Source organism: Phoxinus phoxinus, assembly GCF_949152265.1.
Source record: "Phoxinus phoxinus genome assembly, chromosome: 8".
Lineage (NCBI taxonomy): Eukaryota > Metazoa > Chordata > Actinopteri > Cypriniformes > Leuciscidae > Phoxinus > Phoxinus phoxinus.
The window spans coordinates 22,486,793-22,506,013 of record NC_136883.1 but is presented as its reverse complement, the minus strand read 5'-3'; the positions used below and the strand labels follow the sequence as shown (position 1 = coordinate 22,506,013).

General features: G+C 36.4%; 1 protein-coding gene across 2 annotated transcripts in view; it reads right to left on the bottom strand.

Moving 5' to 3' along the window:
* glg1b (golgi glycoprotein 1b) overlaps positions 1–16,496 on the bottom strand; it is a 44,138-nt gene extending 27,642 nt beyond the window's left edge. The window contains exons 1-2 of one of the 2 annotated variants that reach the window (XM_079620861.1): positions 16,057–16,496; positions 1,186–1,215 (exon numbers count right to left, since the gene is read on the bottom strand). In XM_079620861.1, the coding sequence (XP_079476987.1) occupies positions 1,186–1,215; positions 16,057–16,389 (363 nt within the window). In that variant the 5' untranslated portion in view covers positions 16,390–16,496. The remainder of the gene's footprint in view (positions 1–1,185; positions 1,216–16,056) is intronic. The other variant, XM_079620862.1, reaches the window with a different exon arrangement.
* Positions 16,497–19,221: the final 2,725 nt, after the last annotated feature.

The following is a 19,221-nucleotide window of genomic DNA, read 5'->3' as shown; positions in this document are numbered from 1 at the left end:
ACAAATATGCATATTAATGTAATTTATGTGTTGTAGTGATGTTCGTGAATTCATTCATTTGAATCCGATCTTTACCATCAAACCTTTGATTCAGTTCACAGGTCTCTGAATGAGTCTCATTCATGAATCAGACATTGTCAACTCACTGGCGGGAACGATTGTCAGCAAATAAAGATGCACATTTCAAATGAGTTTTTCACACAAAGCTATCGAGACTTCAGAAGACTTGAAATAAAGTGTGACTTCTACGATGCGTTTGCTTCCTTTTTGAAGCTTGAAGGCTTCAGTTCCCAATTTCTCCCTTTGACGTTTCACAGTCATACCGCTTTGGAATGACATTAAGGGGAATAAATAATGACAATTTTAATTTTCAGGTGAACTATTCCTTTACGTCAGTGCTTACAAAAGAAGCTCTAGTTGTAGTCATGAAGTTTAATGCTGTACTGGCAGTGCAGTTAAAAAGATGTAACGCTTTGCTCATTTTAAGGGTTGTGCAGAAAATAACTGCCCAATAGAAAGTAACAGATTTCAATTTAAGAGAAAAAAAATGAAACACCATTTAAATAATAAGATCTCAGTTGAAGTAAACGGCCTTGTAGTTACTGTATCACACACCAAAGCTCAAAGCCTCTCAATAATATAATTGCACATTAATAGTGACACTAACTAAAAGTGCTGATGAATGTTTCAAAATGGCAGAATGAGGTCTTTATCATAATTATTGCTCAACTATGAGCCTTGCGTAATGAGACGGGTGACTCAGGCCTGAATCATATGCTTACATTTTCTTCGTTTCTGATTTGTGGACCAGGCCTCGGCACCGCGGTCTTAATGAGAACATCAAAGCCACGAACGTTAGGGAAGGAGATCAGAAACAGATACCTCTCTCGGGACCCCACCAAATTAATTGCGGGCTGCAGTCATCATTAGACAGTGATTAGGCCATTATTCTTCTGAAATTACTTGCTGATCTTCCTAGTCTCTAAATCCTACTGAGGCATTCTCTCGTAAAGCTACAAAGAATTGTCTGAAAGAATAAAGTCCGCACAGGGGGTCTAGTAAACAGGGAGGAACATCACCATAAGAGAAGTGTGAAGCTGTGAAGGAGATGAGTCACATTGAAGTACAGTAGAACGCAGATGATAATTATTATTAAAGACAGGGCTTTTTGAGGACCGTACTTACATGGTTGCAGTCCGTAGAAATCTCTGTGTCCTGTAAAAGAAAGAGGGAGAGAATTTATTAAAATGTGTGTCTTTTACTTTCCACTTCATTTCCTTCCCCTTATTTATTCAGTTTGATTTCCAATACTGAAGTTTTATGGTCTGAAAATTATAATTGTTAATCATGGCAGTAAAGCTATATTGCTGGCAGTAAAACAAACAAATAAATAAATAAAATAATTTACAATTAGGTTCATTTGTTAACATTAGTTAATTTATTAACTAACATGAACTATCAATGAGCAATACATTTGTTACAGAATTTATTCATATTTGTTAATATGTTAGTTAATAAAAATCCAGCTGTTCATTGATTGATCATGTTAGGTCAGTGCATTATTCAGTGCATTATTATGTTAACAAATACAACATTTGATTTTAAGTGTTGAAACTAACATTAACTAAGATTAATAAATGCTGTATAAGTATTGTTCATTCTTAGTTCGTGTTCACTAAAGTAGTTAACTAATGCTAACTAATCACCCTTATTGTAAAGTGTTACCATAATAAAATAAAATATAAACATTTTAATTAAATAAAAATTACACAATCCAATTCATGGTCCAAAATCAACCGTTACTAATAAATTTTTTAAATCCCAAATTCGATGTTTTTCTATGAAACAGAATAGATTTTTTTTAGTTTTAGTCATGTCTTTGAGTACATACAGTAGCCTATCTTCCAATGCAGACACATTTGCTTTACAAATACAAACAAACAAAAAAACACACACAACATTAGCATTATAAATAAAAGTTAAAGACGCAGTTAAAGACGCTGTTAAGCATATGGAAGTACGGAGAGTTCTGGTCCTTGATGTGAAATTCTGATAGCGTTCCTGACGTAATTGAAACGCACAGTACAATATCAGCTATGCAACAAAACATTAAAGCCTCTTAATAATTCAAGCACATAAACAGAATGTCTTGTGACTTCTTAAACCTCTAGCTTTCCTCCCTCAATAAAATTCATTATTTCAGCAGTATGTCTGTTTTTTCTCATTCTCGCAGGGTAAGACCACAGTCTGTATACTGTCAATAACCACAGTCTCTAACCTAGCACGGTAAACAACTGCTGAGTGACTCATAGAGCATGAAAAAGCAATTAGCAATTGTCAAGGGACGACAACAACAGAGTCAAACAGGCAAAAATCAATGCGCATTAACATACAATGCTCTAACAATTGCTTGACAATAATGTGTCATCCTTCAGTTTCCCTCAGACATCAAAACAAACCTGCCAGCGTGGACACAAAAGAAGATGTAGTGTACATTATAAAGTTGATCGAGAGTAGAATAGGTATAATAATAATCATATTAATAATAATTAATACAGTATATATATATATATATACAAAAAACATAGTATTACAATAATAAATAGTATATATATATATATATATATATATATATATATATATATATATATATATATATATATATATGCACCAATTATTATAGAAATAATATACATTATAAATATATCCATATAAAACGAAAAAAAAAATGTATATAATAAATTATTATGAATACTACAGAGAGACAAATTGATAGACGGATTGGCAATCACCAATCCCGATCACCGAAATAAAGAAGACTATTCTTAACAACAATGTATTTTAAGTATAAAAAAAATTAAGAGATGAGAAAGTCTTATGATTTGACAACTCTTTTTATTTATTGGCAAGCAACATGTGCAGCATTTCCATTCCCTCTCTAAGGCCGCTTGTCGACCAAAGCGTTTTTAGCCAGCAGAAAACGCTAGGCGCTCTGCTGAAAACGCCTAGCTGTGGGCGCTTGAGAGAGTTCTGGCAGCGCAGCGGGGGGGTTTTTCTTCAGTTGTGACCCTTTGCTTGCTATGATAGGGAATATCCGTGGAAGTGTTACTAGTAACTCATTTCACAGTGTTGTTTCTATATAAAAATTTCGATACAATGTAACGTATTTTCTCTGGCTCTTTTAAATAATTTTGTTCAGTTATTATACTTCTTGTTGAAGTTGAACAAGCAGAACGTGGCGGTTGGTCAGTGTGGTATTTGTCCCGCCCCTCCTCCACTGTGATTGGACAGCTGGTTAAAAAAGGGACCACGTTTTACCCAAAGTTGAACATTCAACTCTTGGCAACCGGTAAAAAAAACTGCGCTTCGGCGTGGAAAAGACGCTAGACATCTTATTACGCTCATGCCGTTTTAAAAAACGTGGCGCTCCCATTCAAAACAAAAAATAATTTTAAAATAACGTGAAAAATTTAAAATAAAAATAACGTGAAAAAAACTTGTTAGTGGACACCAGTGTTGGGGAAAGTTACTTTCAAAAGTAATGCATTACAATATTATATTGCGTTACTCCCTTAAAAAGTAACTAATTACATTACTTAGTTACTTTTTTAGAAAAGTAATGTGTTGCGTTACTTTTTTCCCACCTGGGCTGGGCTTGTTTTTTTTATAACACAAAAGTTATATTTTTGGGCAAATGTAAAGACCCTTTCACACCAAAAGTGAAATAATAATCCTCAGGCTGAAGGAAATGTGTACAGTAGAGGAAAGCAAACAAGCAAACCTTTCTATCTATCTATAGTCATTTTTGCTTATTTAACCGAATCATCGTAGGTCAGAAGCAAGTACATTGGTCAATAAAGTGAGATTAAATGCATAAAAAATTATGTTTTATTTAACATATTTAGTTATTGGAGGTTTGCATAGTATTTTGATTCTGCATTTCACTGATTTTATTCATTTTGAGGAATATTAAATATTTTTTTGTGCAAGTGAGAAGAGTAAATGCTCACATTTAGTCTAGAACTACAATAAACATGTTCACACACACAAACGCCTCTGCACTTTGATTTGTCTCAACATGAGGACAGGAGAGCTGTCAGTCAATAAATGGGAAAACAAAGTAACTTGCGTTACTTATTTGAAAAAGTAACTCAGATATTTTGTTGTAAATTTTAAAAGTAATGCGTTACTTTACTGGTTACTTGAAAAAGTAATCTGATTACGTAACTCAAATTACTTGTAATGCATTTCCCTCAACACTGGTGGACACGGGGATTAATTATAGATTAATCCTACTAAATCTACTAAAGTGAAATGAGTGATTTTCGCTGTCTTTTCTTGTTTGATTAACATTGACACAGACGGTAGCAGGAATAAAACCGAATGCAAGGATCCATTATACTGTTACACATGCAATTTATTTCCCAACTGTTTATGTTCACTTAAACATAACCGACAGTGTTTAGTTTAGTAAGTCTTTAATGCAGTTTTAATAACCCTTTTTATTGTCGAGCACATCCTGCGGTTTAGCAACAGTAGACTGTAATGTACGTCAATCACCGATCTAGCTGATTTTAACGTTAAGTTTGGGCTTTTAGGGAGGAAAGAAAGAGCACCACTGTGAAGGAAAGATATGCACTAAAACATCACAGCCCTAGTTTCTTGCTGTCACTGCTGTAGGGTTGCTCTCGTTGCAATGTCTCCACTCTCCGCATTGTCAATTTTTTGTCTGACCGGTGAATGTAGAAGCAATTTTAGCAGCGCATAGAAAAAAATGTCTCGTGAGTTTAGCGTCATCTGATCGGCTCTTCTGATTGGCCTTTATAGGACAGACAGATAGAGAGATAGAGACAGACATAAGACCTGGTCCTGTTTTCGTGACATTCATAAAAAATAAAGCAGCATGTGTACTGAATCCTCATAGCACTTAACCAACAGCTGATAAAACTAGTACTATTAGTGTTCTATACCTATATAAAACAACTAAACAGATTTATCGTCAACGTTCATGAAGGGGATCAGAAGACGATATTGCAGCAGAACCACATAACAGGCCCTAAATAGGAACAGACCGATATCTGAGCTCAGTAACCACACCCGGATCAATCATCCAGTTCCTCGTCGGGAGCCAGAACAGGATATTTCTATCTGTACGTCAGGCCTCTGTGATTACAGGGCGGCCAGGGCATACATGGATCATCTATTGATTCTGGGAGATTACACATTGCTTGCTTTCCTGAAATAATGTGATAAAGCTTGAATTTGGACGATTTGGTTCAAAGGGTTCACAGAAGTCTGCTGGGATTCACTTGTTCGAACTACAGTAAAATCACTACAGTTTTTATTAGTGACATCAATCTTCAGTGACTTTTTCTTTTTCAATTAATTTGGTTCATGTATCGTGTGATCAATTTAAAAAAACTAAAAACTAACAAGGCATGTGTTTTGGATCACATAGCAATGAGAGGTGTTCGGTTGGGTGGAACAGTTGAAATGTCAATGGTCTCTATGCAATGAATATCAGTTATCTTCTAAACTGTAAGTCAGTCTGATTCATTAAGAAGCAGAAGGAAATATTATAGACCACTGGACCATTTTCTCCATAATCCACATCAGGCAATGTGGGTTGAATGATAACTGCAGTCTAGGCTGACAAACACTTCCTATTACAATTTCTAGTAGACTGCAGACATCTGCGAATGCAAATGTGCCGTTTTAAAGCTCCCCAATGATTTCTGCTAATAGTTGGCCATCCATCTTATTTTTTATCAATGATGAGTGTTGGTTATGACCCAATAAGAACTTTCCTACAACTTTCAAAAGAAATAAAAAGAAAAATAACCAAAGTCTGGTTAATAATAACAACCAACTCTCCAGTTTATATTAACTTGTCTGACTGGGGTTAAAATCAATACTTTAAAAACTTAACGGTACCAGTCTTTCTGCAGTAACTGACTGATATATATACACACACTCAGTCAGTGAGCTTGCGCTTCAGCCGAACCAAGGTGATATCAGCTTCATTGACTATAAAGATAGCACTCTTTGATTGCTTTTTTTTCTATAACCTATTCATAATTTGAATAAAAGTTTTATTTTTCATGCGGTCAAGTACACTGTAAAAAATGATATGATCAATAAGTTCTGACAACAAGATTCAACTTCAGTTTTACTTAAACATTCAAGTTGATCGCACTTTAAAATTTATGACAGCAACTTTATTTTTTACACACTGCAAAGTTTCGGGAGAGACGACTGTATTAAAATGAGAGATTGATCCTGAAACTGAGATATTTGATAACAAACAAGACAAAAAAAAAAAAAAATCAGATGTGTCAAAATAGATTGTGTAAGACCTGCCACTTGTTCTGTTACCTGTAATATGTTTCTTTGTTTTTCATTCTCTTCATTTGACTTTTCAAAATGCAATGTTTATTTAACTGAACAATATTTAAAGGCTACTAATGTTTTAACATATTTACTTATAATCATTTATAGCATTAAAATGAATTAACATAGTTTATTTCATATATTTAATTTGCAAATAAAATGTAAAAAAAATATTACAACAAAGTAGTCACAACAGTTTTACTTTGGAACTGAAACCGTGAAATTTGACTGATACAGACTTCTGCAATTTTGGTAAAGTGACAACCCTATGTCTGACTAATTGTTATATGCAATTGGAGTTTAATCAGAAACCCAGTCCCAGATGAAATTCTGCTCTGAAAAAAAAACAGGGTTCAAAAAGCCAAACAATTCCTTGGTATGAAAGTATAGTAGTTTTGTTGCAGGACTTTAAAACCCTCTGAAGAATAATTAAAAGGGAAGAGAAATGTTTTACAATAGGGAGGGACAAAGTCTTTCCCCAAACTTCCTTCTAAAGTAGTGAGATAATGTTTAACTTGGCTGATTCTTTGCTGGAAAAGAATTGAAAATAAAACTAGATACACCCAAAAAATAAGGTTTCACCTACACTACTATGTATATTCGAGCACCGATGGTGAGAGGACCATATTGTTTTTGCTCCGTTTATTCTTCCTCTTCTTCTTCTCCAAAGTGAATCGCTTTTTTGAGGGCCTAAACATGCTCGAAAACTCATGAAACTTTGCACATACTTCAGAAATTAGATATTTCGCTATGAAACAGGAAGTTGTAACTTGGACATACAGTGTCCGATCTGCCCCAAACTTCACGTTTTATTTAAGTCCTGAAGACAACCGAAAATTACACATTTTACACTTTAAACTCCTTAAAGAGATTAAACCAGATCAGCATCATATATGGTCAGTCTAATCTTAAGGCCTTAGCGGTGGTAAATTGTGAAGATCTTGAGTCTTCGCTGAAGAGTGTGTCCGTGGCGGCCTGACAAATTCTGATGTTTCGCCATGAAAGCGGAAGCTGTTGTAACTCAGGCATACGATGTCCGACCTGCCCCAAACTTCACGTTTGATAAGAGTCCTGTCCTGAATGCATCTACATGACAATATTCAGTTATAGTAATAGCGCAACCTGCTGGTAGCAGGAAGTGTGGCAAATACACATTACTTTAAAATAGTCCTCCTATATTTACATACTGCCCACCGTGCTCTGTTTTCCTAAAGCCACCGGGTGGCGGTGGCAAGGGTGCGAGGGCCCTTTTCATCGCTGCTTGCAGCTTTAATTTAAAGTGTAATTTATTCTTGTGATGCAGATCTGAATTTTCAGCATCATCACTCCAGTCTTCAGTGTCACATGACCCTTCAGAAATCATTCATATGCGGATTTGCTGCTCAAAAAACACTTCTGATTATTAATCAATGTTGAAAACAGTCGTGATGCTTATTATTTTTGTGAAAACTGTGATGCATTATTTTGGGTTTTGTTGATGATGATAAAAAATAAAAATAAAAGAACAAAATTTATTTTAAATTAATTTATTCACATTTTTCCTTGCTTAATAAATTATGTTTATTTAATAAAAAAAGTTTCTTAACACATGCCAGTGCATTTTTATTTTGAGTTAAAAACAATCATCATAAAGTAGCATTTCAGACCTGAGTCTATGTTAACTTTGCTTCACATAACTAAGCTGAAAATATGTTGAAAAACACAATCATTCATAAAATAGGCTTTTATGAAGCAACATAAATGGAGAAACCTACTCCTTTTTAATGGTTTGAAAAAATACATCTGCAGGGCTTCATGCACGGTTCAATTAATGAACATTTGTATATATAATGATCAATTTCGTGATAAATCTCAATAGCCAATACCGGTAATTGATTTACTAAATTATACTACTGTTCACTTTATAAACAAACCTTATCTTGCTCTTACTGAACCTGACAGGATGGATGGTAAACTGATCTCTTTTGAGCATGCTCACCTAAAATATTCACGTCGTTATTTTCTGACAAGGTTTATAAAATAATAATTTCTGCTTTTGCTGGTAAAATAAATCAGTTGTGAGGGACAGAAATCTCTTTGTTGTGACACCAACAGCCCCTCTGCGCACCGGGTTCAGGGTTTGTCATAAGTAATAAAGAGTAGACGAAACAAGCCATGGATGAACCAACGTCTACAAGTGCAGCTTCAGTCAGGTTGAGACCTGATAAAAAGGTGAAGTTTCACTCAGTCAGGGATTTGCTTGCGGCAGACGCATTAAGCACTTTCATGCACAGATGAGTGACTATGACACCAGCCTTGAAATCTCTCCCTTCAGAGAAACCCAAACGCATTAGCATTAGTATCACCGGCACATTCTCACCTCCCAGAAAACCACCTCCTGCACTTGCAAATGAAATGTCGATTTATGATCATCTGAGATCTTGTGGCTATACTATTAAAACGTAGTATTTTAACAGTAATTTTCCACCGTGTTCCATATTTTTTAAAAAGAGAAGTAACCATTTCAATTTTGCGGTTATAAACATTACGCTATAAATGATGTCATTTGATCTTAACTTGTGCTGAACTTATAACTTTAAGCCCAATTAATGAAGCGTCACTATTTGAAACTATTTGTTTTTGTGAATCTAAACAGACTGTGGGGGGAGTGTCACAGGAGAAGCACGAAGGGAACAGTGGTCATGTTTAATATTATATGTTGTAGCATAACCACTTAAGGGCCTGCCAAGTGCAATGATCACAGCACGACTCTAAAAGATGTGGAAAGTGGAGAGAAGACAACCCAGCGTCTGTTCCCCCTCTGAAACGGACTCTGGTTTCTGTTCAGTGAGATGCACTTTCAGTGAATAAAACATCCATCCTCACTCAGGTGCAAGAGTGAATGTGGCAATAATGCAGGGAAATCGAGTGAGTGATTCAACAGGACGCTTATCTTTATTTTGAGTGAGAAACAGCAGATCCCTTACTAACTGGATTTACTTTGTGGGGGGGATTACATAAAAATGTACAAATGAAGGCTCAGGTATATATATGTCTGTAGTGCATTAAACAAGGCCAGCTGAATGTTTATGAAAATACTCAGGCGGCAAAGAAAAATGTCACCGCTGAATGGGTAATAAACAAAAAATAAGACAAAAAAACCCTTCAACCTGACACTGCAAATAGCAACAGATAAGATAACAATGGGATAGTTTGAAACCGCATATAAAGACACTGCATATTAAATATAAAACACAAAAATACAGTTTGTGTGTGTAGTACCGGTCAAAAGTTTGAAAACATTATTTTTAATGTTTTCATTTTTTTAAATTTAATAAATCTATGATGATAAATCAGCATTTTAGAATGATTTCTGAAGGATCATGTGACACTGACGACTGGAGTAATTGCTGATGAAAATTCAGCTTTGCATCACAGAAATAAATGATATTTTATAGTAAAATAGAAAACCATTACTAATATATGTCACAATATTACAGTTTTTCCTGTATTTTTGATCAAATAAATGCAGGCTTGATGAGCATAAGAGACCTTCAAATACATTCATAATAATAATGTTTCCAAATTTTTTACCATTACTGTAATGTGCGTTACTGACATGAGTACCAAGTGCATAATTTCCTTTTAAAATAATTTGATACATGCCATATATATCACTTTATTCTATAAAACCTATTTAGTTTGAATTCATTTTAGTACATTTAAATAATACACATTATTTTATGTTTTGTTATCTTAAACCCTCAAAATGTCTAATGCAACGGTCCAAACAAATTAACAGACTAAGAAAACTATTAAAATGGAGTCTTATTAATACAAAATTCAAAAACTTAATACTATGGCATCATTTTTGTATAAAACCTTATACAAATAGTAAAAAATGGTTTAACCAGGTTTGGTTTGGTTAAAAAATGGTTTAACCACCTGACATAAAAAGTCAAATTTTTTTTTAGACATTTTGAAATGTTATTTAACAACTGAAACTTGTCTAAACGCATTGTTTACAAAAATATGCATTACATCAGTTTTAAAAAGTTTTGAAAAACACCTTTTTTTAAGCTTTATTTGTCAATGACTATATATATATTGTCTGTCATACTCATACTGCAAGGACGTACACTTTAATTATATCGCTAGAAGACATGAATAATAATAATCCGAGTGCTACAAGCTTTACACCTGTTCTTACACTACAGAGGTAAACAACAACAGACGTTTCTCATTGCCATTCGTGCTAGGCTAAATCTTTTATGTGGCAAAGCTAACAAGATAGAAACAGCCTACAGGATGTTTATTTTTAGGTGACAACATTGTTCAAAGAATTAGAAGTCACAATGAATAATCAGATTCACATCAGAAGAAGAAAAAGTTCAAACCCTAAAAAAAAAAGGCCCATGGCTTCTATTTTAATAATGTTTCGAGACGGTTGAATTAATGGATCAAAGCTACAGTAGAGAATAGCAGTAACCTCTGTTTTGTCCTTACCAGGCAAGACAAAGATTGCTGGCAATTTTAAAAAGTGTTCCACTGTTTGTCATAAAAAAAAAAGCAAAAAAAATTGGCCAAACATCAGTTGAGAGGTAAAACCATGTCAAGCCTTTGACCGAAGCAGACAAATGAAAAAAGAATGGCTGAAGAACAACCACATGATTGCAGTCCTGCAAGCCCATTTTTGTGACTGCAACGCATTTACTGACAGTCAAAACTATGATATCTGATAGCTTTTCCTCTGAAAATAGCGGTCAGAGACTTGTTCAAGCCATAACAGGATTTCTGCACTATTAGTCAAAATTAAAGCAATTATTCAACGCTGACCCTCACCAATTAAAAAGTGTAACCTGTCAAGAATATTTCGAAATCATATTTCCTCTTGAAATTAAAATTAAGGCTATTTTTAAAACCATTATTGAGATCATTATTTTTCACATCCACCCAAATCTTATTATGATAATGCAAACATCTCTATGAAATAAAGTAAAATATTTTTAAATTACATTAGTTATATTGCCTGATTTAAATATTAGAACATTAAATTACAGTAATGAGAAGCATTAGAATGGCAGCACAGTTCCTTGATTATTACGCAGGAATGAGAGTATAGTTCCTAGTAATATTGGCCTAGAAAATCGCAACTTTTTATTTTCTGTCGGTCTTAGTACACGATGTAATTACAAAAGAGTCAAGTTTTAAAGGGTAACTAAACACTAAACCAACTTTTTTTAGTTAATGATCTGTAAGAATGGAGCTTCATAAATGCTGTTCATTGATTCGAGTACTTTTTTTAACATTTGAGTATAAAGTGTTTTATTTTTCAAATATATGGTGTAAAAACGTCTGAGTGCTGCCCTCTTCAGGTTAAACGGAATCTCCTGAAGCAGGGGTGCTCTCTGACGTAGGGTACTCTGTGACGGTACTCTGCCACGCCCCTGGCAGCCCCTGGTATAAAAGCATCTGCTTCCGTCAAAACCACTGTAGCGAGTCAGGAGTTGGAAATTGGAATTACGAGTATTGAAAACGATCAGGATAGCGTATTTTAGCATCTAGTTAGCATAGCATTTATATAGTTATTTAGATTATTTCGTGTAGCCTAGGTAGGTAATTAGCATAGTTGTTAGAAGCATAGTTAGTTAGTAGCATAGTATTGCATCAGTTAGGATAGTGTAGATTTTTAGCATTAGTTTTGTCTGTGTTTAGTACAGTGGTTAGGCTGGTATAGGTGTAGTGTTGCCGGTAGCAACAGCACTGCTGGACTGCATAACTTTCCCCCAGACTTGGAAATTAGCGCCAGTGTTTACATGCACTTGTGTGCCAAACGCTGCTCTTCCTGCATGGACTCCACAACCGCCGGCGCGTTTTGCTGGATATTTTTTTTCACATAGCGGCAAAATATGCTTAACGTAGGTTAATAGTAATAATAATCCACTCAGATACTGGACCCATTCTCTCTTGCGCGGCTGCTTCGCTAGCATCGTCGGATGCCGATCGCGATGCGGGAGTTAATGCGATGCGACACCGCAGTTTGAGCTCGCGGCTCGAATTGATATGGTTTTAGCTCTGTGACCACAGACAATTCCTCCACTTCAGGGGAAGGTGGGGGAGAAAAGTCCTCGACTTCAAATGACCGCTCTGTTGCAAAGCTACTTTCGTCACTCCAGTCACTCTCTATCTTAGCGAGTCTGACAGCAGCTGTCAATCACTGCGGGTCTGTCAATCACGCGCTCAGCCCCGCCCTCTGTTCGTCCGTTGGGGTCTGCCCACTTTTCCAGCATTTTTCAAATATTGCCAGTGGGTGGAGTCAGGCTCTGACCAGGGGTTTAGTTACCCTTTAAATAGGAAAAATATCGAAACTCTTTGGTCATTTTTTTGAGAGAGATGCTAACGGTCTAATCAGATTCAATGATCTATGCTAAGCTATGCTAAAAGTGCTACCGCCAGACCCGGAGATCGGCTGAATGGATTCAAAAACATTAAAACTTAACTGTTTTAACTCTAGGGGAGTTGGAAAATGAGCCTATTTCCAAAAAAAGTGGAGTGTTCCTTTAAAGCCACAAGACATGATTTCCCCCTTTAGCGAAACATTGAAAGAGTTCATTTCCATTCATTTTAGATGCATTAGTGTTTCACACTGACATTTCCAAACTAACAGCTTTACAGCCAACAAAAACATACACACAGGCCTACATAAACAAAATGAGAAAGCTCATTTGAAAAAATATGTATATGCAAAAACACAATCGGTTAGCTGCCTTATTCATTCGATTCTGCTAAATCAAACAAATGTTTGATTAAGAGCTAAGCTCCTTCATTTACTTTATCAGGATGTCTCCCCTCAGCCCCGGATCCCCGCGGGAGGTTCTCATATCAGTCACGCTAGCGGCTTTGTTTACAACAAACCAACCACGCCGTCCCACCAGTAGAGGAACCTGCTAAAAATGCAAATTACATTGAGACAGACGTGCTGCAGCTGTGCCACGACCACCTTACCTCCCGCCTTCAAGCGTTTGCAAGGGTTCGTTCACAAAAAGGCCGACCCGGAGGGGTCCGACCTCAGGGAGATGGGAGAAAGATTTATGGACATCATTTACCTCTTCAGAAGGCCACAGCTGTTACCGAGCCTCTGCAAAGCAATTATCCCAATAATTAGAGCCGCGGTCCGGACTGCTGAAGCAACCGTTCGCGGGCAAATGAACTTGGCGTGCGGTGCAGGATGAGAGACTGAGAGATGAGTTTACAGCTTGTCTTGATGTTTCATTCATGCTAGCAAAATTATCATTTTCTATCCGCTGCCAATGCCAAAACCAATGGACTGCGGTTGGCATGGAGTGGTTCTTTTGTATACATATATTACTACGGTACTTGTCCAATTTTTTTTTAAAAAAGCGATTGCAACTCCAAATAAATAAATACTATACACATATACTACCCCAATACTTGTCCAAAAAATTTAGTTACCGCAAAAAAGTGAATAATTACTACATAATACATAAATTACTACACACACACGCACGCAAACTAGTGCTGTCAAATCGATTAATCACATCTAACATACATATTTTTGTTTGTGTGCCTATATATCCATTAATATATTTACACACACACACACACACACACACACACACACACACACACACACACACACACACACACGTTAGATGTTCTCTGCAAGCTACATATTGCTCATGGACAGCATTTAGACCAATTAATACAAGCATATTACCACCAAATACATCAGAGCAAGAAATGAAGCCACCCACATTTCAATTTTCAGAGGCATGAATGGATGATGAAAAAGAAATGAACTCGAAGCGTACATCAAATTGCATTTCAAGGCTAACGAAACAAAGATTCGACACCCTAAATGGGACACGCATAATAGCCGTGTTTCAGACAGACCACTATCTGAAATGTCCCTCAGGTGTAGAAATTAGTTATCACGGACCAGAGAGCAAGACCTCGCTTCAACACTAATGAGAGCCTGAGTCAGTGAATTACTGAAGAGAGAGAGAGAGAGAGAGAGAGAGAGAGAGAGAGAGAGAGAGAGAGAGAGAGAGAGAGAGAGAGAGAGAGAGAGAGAGAGAGAGAGAGAGAAAATAGTGCCATCAATATGGGTTTAAAGCTGTGACTGTAATGAGAGCTGGATTTTAGTATACTGTGGGCGAGACTCCGATATAAGAGACATTTCAACAGAAGTTCAAGAGGTTGTGAAAGTCTAGTGGAGAAAACTGCTGCTGTAAGATGTTTCTCAGCTTAAATTAATTTGTGTCTAGTTGCAAATGAACCTTGACCCTTGTGATCGCCAGATGAAAAGTGGTGCGCCATCAGAGCGAAGCAGTGACGGAGGAGTAGCTTAAAACAAACGTTTAAGGATCATCACTCGTTTAATAAGCATACATGATCACATCAAGATCTGCACAGATAAAAGTCTTGGACCAGGGACTTTTAAACTGCAATAAGAAACAGTATACATTAAAAGTTAGTTTGACTTGTGCACTATATTACAAGTGAGAAGTCGTATGATAGTTTGGGTAAAAAAAAACGACCGTCAATGTAGATCTTAAATTCAAAATTAATTTGCATAAATTCAAATATGGTGCATCATGGTCCATCAAAACACGCCACGGAACGGTTGGTGTCTAAGACACCGAAAAACTATTTGTTTAGTCTTGTTCAGCACACAAAACTATTGTATGGCTTCAGAAAACATATTTGATATACACTATTGTTGGATTATTATTATTGTACAAAAGATGCAAGCATCAAGACTTTCTCATTCCAAACTAATTTTATTCTGAAAATAAAACTTGGACGTCAGCTGTGGCGGGACAAAAGTTATCCTGTAATCATTTCCTCATCCACACAACTAGGCCACTGTGCCAACAAGCACGGCTCGGCAAACTACAAAAGACAAATCGAGTTAGATTTTAAGGTTGTTCTTTAATTAGTCCAATCCACATTAAAGGTATGTGTTTGTGCAGCTATAAATGCAGAGAAACATAATGTTTACTTGTATATAAACATTTACTTATTCATTTAGATGTTATGGTCAGAGTCAAAGCTTATGCACCTGCGATTAAAGACTCGGTGAAAACGTGGTCAGGATGTCATTTCCCTGCAGATCCACAATAGTTAGTGACCGGGTAGTGGTATAATATTTACAGCTCAAATGATTGGCTGAAAACAACCTGGCCGCAGAACTGAGAAACTGCACTTGAGATAGACAGAAATGCTAACACATTTCTGAGTTTATATCAGATATTATGGTCAAAACAGGGAAGACAGACAACTGTATTCAACAAGGCATTTCATGGAGCCTTACAAAATAAATAGATAATATTTGAATAAAAATGTTTCAATAGGAGTTTGGAAAGCTTGTCTACTTCAAGTATCGGTGTGAAATTAACAAAGATAAATTACAGAAGATAAAACAAAAATATCACCCTGAGTTCAAGTTTATAATAATAATACATTTACATTATGCCTATATATATATATATATATATATATATATATATATATATATACAAAATACTACAACTAAGTATTATTAAAAATTATCAACACAATTATATATTTTAAATGTATTGTGTAAAATGATTGTGTATCTGTTCATTTTTAAATACATATAATTATAGAAAAATAAGCATCATCATTAGGATTTCTGCTCACCTGCTTTTTGTCCTGCAGGCATTCCAGTACGGACAGGTTATTTGTCCAGGTGTGTTTTGGACACAGCCGGGTCACGTCGTCCCGGCAGGCCTGCTCTTCTGCCAGCTTCCAGCCGGTGGATCTTCGAGACTGAAAACCGGAGGACGCGGCGGCAGCGGCAGCAGCAACGGCGTTATTCCCGGGATTCGGTGGCGCGGCTCTGAACTGCTGGTTCATGGCGACAGCCGGAGGATGGACATTCCCGAAACCTGGAAGAGGTTTAAGAGCCTGCACGGTGAGAAGGCAGAGAGACATGAGGAGCAGCAGCAGCAGAACACGTCCACACGCCGCCATCTTCGGCCACAACAGTTGAATCAAGCTCCACTGACTGACTCCTGCTGCTGAAGATACAGCGCTGACCAGACAACCCTACTACGGCGAAGGCTTTACTTATGAATATTAATTACGTAAAGTGACGTAGGCCCAATAAGCTTTACTGATTGGCTATATGGCTCACGCTCGTAAATAAGCCTCTAACAGCTGTCCAATGAAAGATTCCTACTACGAGAAAGGCATGGATCATGAATATGAATTAAGTTAAGTAACAGACACTCCGGGAAGGTAACCAAGCAACCGAATGACCTTCGTCATACTGGGATCAGTAAATCGAGGCCGCCTCAGAAAACTTGACGAGTTCGATAGGACTCACTTCACTGCTTTCCAAAAAAAATTGCATATTGTTGCTAAGAAAATGCAAAAGCAATGCAATTGGAAAACAAAATTCAACAAGGCATTTCATTTTTGCAATAAATACAATTGGGAATTCAATTAAAGGTTACAAAGTCAGGAAAATACCATAACAGTGACACAGTGAGACAGTTTTAAAGACTTTGGAGTTGCTGGATATAAGGAGAGTTTCCAGGTAGGATTTAAGTTCTACAACAACAAAAAACCCGAAATAGTAGGGCTGAATAGCACCCTGAAATTTACATTTGTGTAAGAAAACGTTGCTAGGAAAATAAATAAATATTGGTTCTTTACATCTTTATCAAAGTTGTGATGACATCTTTGTATAGCAAAGAAAAACTCCTTCCAGAACAGACTTGAACATTCCAACAAGAGATGAGGAATTTCAGACTTGTCTTCAGCACCACAAACACAGACAAAAAAAAAACCTCATAAAGAGTCATTGTCAGGAAACATCTTTTTGAATTAGAGCTTCACACAGGATAAAAAGATGAAGTACTTTGTAAGGCATCCTTCACCTTATTGGTTATTAAAATCCCCATTCTTCCATGGAATGTTGACAAACTGGCCATTCCAGTAGGACACAATGCATGGGAGAAAAACAATCTCTTTAATTGAGAGACAAAAATAATAGTATTATTGGCCCAATCTGGGGAAAACAAATATTTATTTTTATAAAGAATATAAATTATTTCAACGAAAAAAACGGTGAGGACTAAAACTATGTTTATATATTAGGTGCCAGGCCAAAAGCACTTGTTTATTAAGATTTTGTAATTTAAGTAATGTTATTCTTCCACAGAAAGTCATTCAATGCACAATACAGATTTATCCACGTATAAGGACAGAGCAGGGTAAGTCATTCTTGAGATACCCCCAGCTTTAGCAATAACGGTTTGTCCCCTCAGAGATAAATCTCTTTAACCATGAATTTAATTCCCTTTTAGTTTTTTCAACAACTGGGTCAAAGTTCAGTTTGCATCTGACTCATCATCCTAACATATGGATCCACCAAGAGAGGTCACCTGTGACGAATACCGTAAAAGGAGAGAGAAGGACAGGTTTTAACAGCAAACAACTCATTAAGATTATAACTTAATAACAACTTATTAAGATTTAAATCGGAAGCTTTAGAGAAAAACTGTAAGTGTTGGATGGCAATCGGAATGATTCATCTTTTAAAAACACGCTAGTGTCATCAGCTAGCTGAGTAATAAGTATGTTTTTTGGCAATAGTAATAATACTTTTACACAGATCTGTCTGCCCAGCGCGCTTAGTCTCCTGTCTAGTCCTCGTTTCACTAATTGTACACAAAATCTAGCTTTTGTGCGTATGCACACTTTTAGGATGAAATCTACGGAAAGTTTTATACATGAGGCCCCTGGTCCTGTGCTCTCTTCCCTCATGTCTTTGCCAGTTCATTTTGTGGCATATGGAGACAGTTTGCTGCTCTTTATCGTTGTCTGGCCTTGTTATTTGCTGTGTTTTCTTGCTATAGTTTTTGCGTTTGATTTCTCTTTTGCTTTGGTGACTATCGTTAATGATTCCCTTTACGTATTTACTTTAGTTACTCTCTCCAGTCATCTCCACCTAGTAGCCAAGGCTACGGTCCGTCTTGATGTTTGGATGTTTAGTACTTCTGTGGAATTCCTGTTCCGCAGTATGACGTTGCTTGAAAAGGGTCGCAGGCAGGTCAGCTGCTCACCAACCGTAAATCAATGACAGAGTCCATATTAATCCACTTCACTGACACTAAACAAGCTGACATCAATAAGAAACACAAGACATCATAATATAAAAGCCTTCTCTGTGTTGAATGAAGGTAATAATAATCCACATATTGATCGATATAAGACTAAGTAATGAAGCCTACGTCTCCAAGTAGCATTCTTGTATGAGGCAAAAATCCTCATGCAGTATAAGTGCACTTCAAGAGGGTAAATGAAAGCCCTTAACCTTTAAGTCATGCTTAAAGAAGAAAAAAAAAAAAACATTTTGTAGTTTTTTCTCTCAAACCCAAAGAGCAAAGCTCCTTTTGGATAAATCAGAAAGAGCTTTATTCCCAAGTATGTTTGCACAAACAAGGATTTTGTTTTGGTGACAGAAGAAATTTTATATAAATGTGTTTGTGTGTATATATATATATATATATACACACACGTACAGGTGTGTAGAGTGATTTTCTGAACCCCTTTTCTCCCAGTGGATGTATGCAGTTTTTGGAAGTTGAGCAGGGGAGCACCAATAATCCTCTCAGCAGTCCGAACTGTCCTCTGTAGTCTTCTGATGTCTGGTTTTGTAGCCGAGCCAAAACAGACAGTTATTGAAGTGCAGAGGACAGACTCAATGACTGCTGAGCAGAACTGCATCAGCAGCGCCTGGGGCAAGTTGAACGTCCCTCAGCTGGTGAAGGAAGCACAACCTCTGCTTTTTCACAG